General features: G+C 28.6%; 1 protein-coding gene across 1 annotated transcript; it reads left to right on the top strand.

Annotated features, from left to right (window-relative positions):
* The first annotated feature begins 1,472 nt into the window (after positions 1-1,472).
* LOC135930932 (piggyBac transposable element-derived protein 3-like) lies at positions 1,473-2,273 on the top strand. The gene has a single exon (XM_065467735.1). The coding sequence runs from the start codon at positions 1,473-1,475 to the stop codon at positions 2,271-2,273; it is 801 nt and encodes a 266-aa protein (XP_065323807.1).
* Positions 2,274-4,926: the final 2,653 nt, after the last annotated feature.

Here is a 4,926-nt window from a genome sequence, read left to right as displayed (position 1 = left end):
TATTTTTGCAAACAGGTTTTCTTTGTTTTCTCTTAAATAATCTCATCATAACCAATTCTATTCACCTTTATTTCAACTAAGGATAAATTAGATTATATAATTAGATATATCATTCATTTTCAAAAGCCACCATATAGGTCAACATATTTTATCGCTATATAAACATTTTAAATTTATTATAATTTTCTTTTTATCAAATCTTGAATTACATCTTTGACAAATGTCACAGGAATTAATAAATGTGACTTCATAATTTTTCATATTTGTCCACCAGAAAATAAAATATAATATTAATTATGACAATAAATACATTTTACCTATCAGCCAATTTTTTTATAAGTCTTGTTTATGCCAAAATGGCCAGAAAGAGAGAAAATATTCCAGGAACTATTTTGAGCCGATTTTTTAAAAAGGCTAACTCAATATTTTAGCCAGAAAAATATTGTCTAAGTCTCGAGATTTCGACAACCTTTGTTCCCTTTATGAGAAAAATCTCGAGGCTTGCATAATATTTTTCTGGACGAAATATTGAGTTAGCAGTTTTTAAAAATCGGCTCAAAACGAGCCATACCCGTTACTGGTTAACGGTGCATATATGCACCACCTCCTATATACCTTATTTTAACATAGTAGTTTTTATTTTAAAAAATAATAAAAAAGATTTTTATATAGTTCAGACATTGTACGTCAAAACTGGAAAAGAAAAATATGAAAAAAATATTTTTTTATGTCCCTAAGAAACCCTCAAACTTTGCGAATTTATGAGGCCTAAAATGCAAAATTTTTTAAGTGATCTCACAAGCATATTATAAAATTATTTCGATGAAAACTAGTGTGTATATATTCTTTATAGATCTATCAATATTTATCAATCATTTTTGAATTTTTAAATAATTAAAATTTAATAGGTAACCACATAAAGTTGACTGGTGCATATGCATCGTTAACCATCTAGCAGTATAAATTATTTAAAAAAATTCAAACAAATGAAATTTAACATAATGAATTATAATTTTTTATATTATACTTAAAACCACTACTGTGACTAAGTTTGGGGGAAAGGAGGGGTGGGTGGTTCGAGCCCCCTAAGAATTTTTTTTAAAAAATTTAATACCCAAAAAAAGACCTTTTGAAAATAATTAGAAAAATTTTTTTAGCCCCCTGAGATTAAATCGAATAATATATTGTTCCTATTATAATTTTTTATCCCGATCAAATTATATGAAATTATTAAGTTCATAAATATTCAAAAGTTTAAAATTATTTTTAGCCTCTTCCTTTCTGAAGATTTTATTTTATTTATATAAAATATTATGCACCTGTTTTGTCAATTCAATCAAAATTATCAAAATAATAGATGACTAATAAAAAAATCAAGATTCTACGAAAATAATTTGTCTAGATATTTAATTTTTAATAAATTTTTTTAATGAAACGTTTTCTAACAATTGAACAAGCGCTCAGAAAGAGATATGGTTATAATTCCGCCAAACCCCTCTGCAGTTAGTGACGAAGAAGATTTCGATGAAAATGACTTAACAAATGTCGGAGTTTTGCCTTCAGATACAGCTGGAGAATTGGAGATTCATAATTCAGTTGATGACGACCTTCCAGAACCATATTCTACAAGAAGCTATTCTCGAATTTCTCACAATTTAAAATGGAGAAAAACGGATGCAATATATTCTTCAAGCCCTTTCAATGGAGAAAAGGAAGATGTAATAAAACTTGAAAATGATTTACATGGTAAAAGTCCATCAGATATATTTTCTTTGATTTTCGACGAAGACTTATATTCCCTAATTGTAGAACAAAGTAATATTTATGCTAAACAAATGAATAGACCTAACATATGCATAACCATCCAAGATATTCAGAGATTTATTGGAATTCTATTATTTACTGGATATCATTCTCTCCCACAAAAAAGAATGTACTGGTCTAATGACAGCGATATTTCTATTCCAATAATCCGGGATACAATGACCCAATTACAATTTCGAAATTTGAAATATAATATCCATTTGGCAGACAATACTAAAATAGATATACATGATAGATTTTATAAAGCTAGGCCTTACATTAATATATTGAATAATAAATTTCAGCAATTCGGCATTTTCAAACATCATTTATCAATAGATGAACAGATGATACCATATCGAGGAAGACATTCTTGCAAAATGTTCATAAAAGGAAAACCAATTAGATTCGGATACAAGTCTTGGATATTGGCCTCTTCCGACGGTTACATATTCTCATTTGATATATGAAAAAGCGAAAATAAATATGAATATGGATTAGGTGGAAATGTAATCATAAAATTATTAAAGGCATTGCAAAAACCAAATTATCATAAAATATATTTTGATAATTTCATTACATCATTTAAACTCTTGTCATACTTAAAACAAATGGGATATTTTGCAACTGGAACTGTGAGGGACAATAGAATAGAGCATTGCCCAGTTGAATATATAAAGGTTGTAGCAAAAAAAGAAAGAGGATATTATGATTATAGGTTTGAAAAATTAAACGAAATATTTGTAGTTCGTTGGAATGATAATTCGGTGGTGACCGTTGCATCGACATGCCACACTATCTTTTTGCTTTCTAATGTTTCAGGGTATTCTAAGAAAATATCTTCTAAAATAAAAATTCCTCAGCTAAATATGGTAACGGCTTATAACAAACACATGGGTGGAATTGATCTATGTGATAATCTAATATCTACATATAGAATAAAAATAAGAGGAAAAAAATGGTGGTGGCCAATATTCACCAATTTTATTGATGTAGCTTTGGTAAATTCATGGAAAATCTGTAAATTCTTGAATCGAGATGACAAGAAGAGTTTGCTTGCATTTAGACGAGAAGTTACTAACTACCTCCTTCGAACGCCAGTAAAAATTGAAAAAAATTCAAGTACAGTCACGCCAGCCAGTTTGCATTACAGTGTGAAAACCCTATTGATTCATCTGGACATTATTCCAAAATTATAGATGGAAAAAGACGAAGATGCAGATATTGCCATGCCATACGCACTCATAAATATGTGCCAAACATGTCAAATCGCACTCCATAAAATGTTTCAAGGATTTTCATAATATATAAACATTTTCTCGTTTTTATTATAAATTACAAAAAAAGAATAAAGATATTTGTTGTTTTTTGATCTTATAGTATTTTATATAATTTTTATCTTTTTCTTAATGGTTAACGGTGCATATATGCACCAGGCTAGATTTTCTATTTAGGATTATTTTTTTTGGCTGATTTTTTTAGAATATCATATTTGAGCATTAATCAATATAATCTGAAAAAATTGAGCATTTTTATCCACTAGAAAAATCTTGACCATTAATGGGTTAACAACACTACCGGGAACGTATACATTGCCGAATATTTCACATTGCCAAAAATAAAATACTTTTTATGAAAAATAAATCTTATTTTAAATATAATATATCTTCTTTAAAAAAATGATTTTTGCTCGTTTTAATAATTAAAACAATAAAATTTTATATAAAGCTTATTATTGGACCAATATATCCATTATATTTATTTTCTTTCTTTCTTTCTTTCTTTCTTTCTTTCTTTCTTTCTTTCTTTCTTTCTTTCTTTCTTTCTTTCTTTCTTTCTTTCTTTCTTTCTTTCTTTCTTTCTTTCTTTCTTTCTTTCTTTCTTTCTTTCTTTCTTTCTGTCTTTCTTTCTTTCTTTCTTTCTTTATTTCTTTCTTTCTTTTTTTCTTAAAAAATTTTTTCCTACACGGCCCTTTTCCGAACAAAATTTCTTTTATTTGTCCCGAAAAACCCAACACGAAACCAAAATTAAAATTATTTGTTTACCCGGCCTGATCGAATTTATTTAAACATTTCATTTTTTCACTAAAAAAGAATGATAAGCTTAGGATGGAAAATCCTATGAGGATGGGAAACGGGGTTTCTATCTGCATATTCTACGAATAAAAAAAATTTTAGCACCAAAAATTGATATAATATTTCAAAATTTAAGCACTACCGGGCCAGGCCCTGCCCGAAATTTACTTAAATTATATATTGGGCCAAGCCCAACCCGAACCCGAAAATATTTTTAAAACATATTCGGGCCGGGTCGGGTATGAACCGATCCGTGATTTGTAGATTCTCTAGTTTATATATATATATATATATATAATTATTTTCTTCAAAATAAAGTTTAAAAAATAATAATTATGACAATTCAAATCATATTATAAACATATTTTTATTTATTATTTATTTTTTTGGCCAATTTTTTCTAAATTCGAAAAAAATAAATTGCAACTTATTTTTTTAAGAAATATTTTCATTTTTTTTTTGGCGGTGGCTGGATTATTTTTGATATCTGCATACTCAACCCCCGAGATTCCCCTAGACTCATTTAAAGATTACAATATTATCGAAATCGAAGATATCCAACTCTTGGGCTCCCCACTACTTAATAATAAAATTTCGGAAAAAACTATCGATCCGAGTTGCAAAACTTGGAAAAGTTCATCAATCATACCATCGCAACAACTTTTTTATCTATTAAAAAAGTGCCTATATTTACCTAAAATCTCGCACCTCTTCCACTCATCTCACCTCCTCAGGATTTTTCACCCAACATAATATTTGCTTAAAGACCTTTATGGAAAGGATCCTTAATCTTCCATTATCAGATTTTAACTAGCATTTTGCTCAATTACCCGCTCTTGGTGGTATCGACCTGATCCCCTTAGAATTACTCTCGATATCTCTTTTTATCTCTAATCACCTTTCGCTCAATTCCGCGATCTCATCTTTTATAACCCCCAATGACAATCTCTTAACAGTTGCAATCGAAAAATGGAATCTACTAACCCCAGACGGTCAAACATTCCCAACCGAAATTTCTAATAAATCAATCTTGGAAAAAGAAACTACA

The sequence above is a fragment of the Gordionus sp. m RMFG-2023 genome, chromosome 1 (assembly GCF_954871325.1).
Source record: "Gordionus sp. m RMFG-2023 chromosome 1, tfGorSpeb1-WG-v2, whole genome shotgun sequence".
NCBI classification, from domain to species: domain Eukaryota; kingdom Metazoa; phylum Nematomorpha; class Gordioida; order Chordodea; family Parachordodidae; genus Gordionus; species Gordionus sp. m RMFG-2023.
This window is presented reverse-complemented; position numbering and strand designations above follow the sequence as displayed.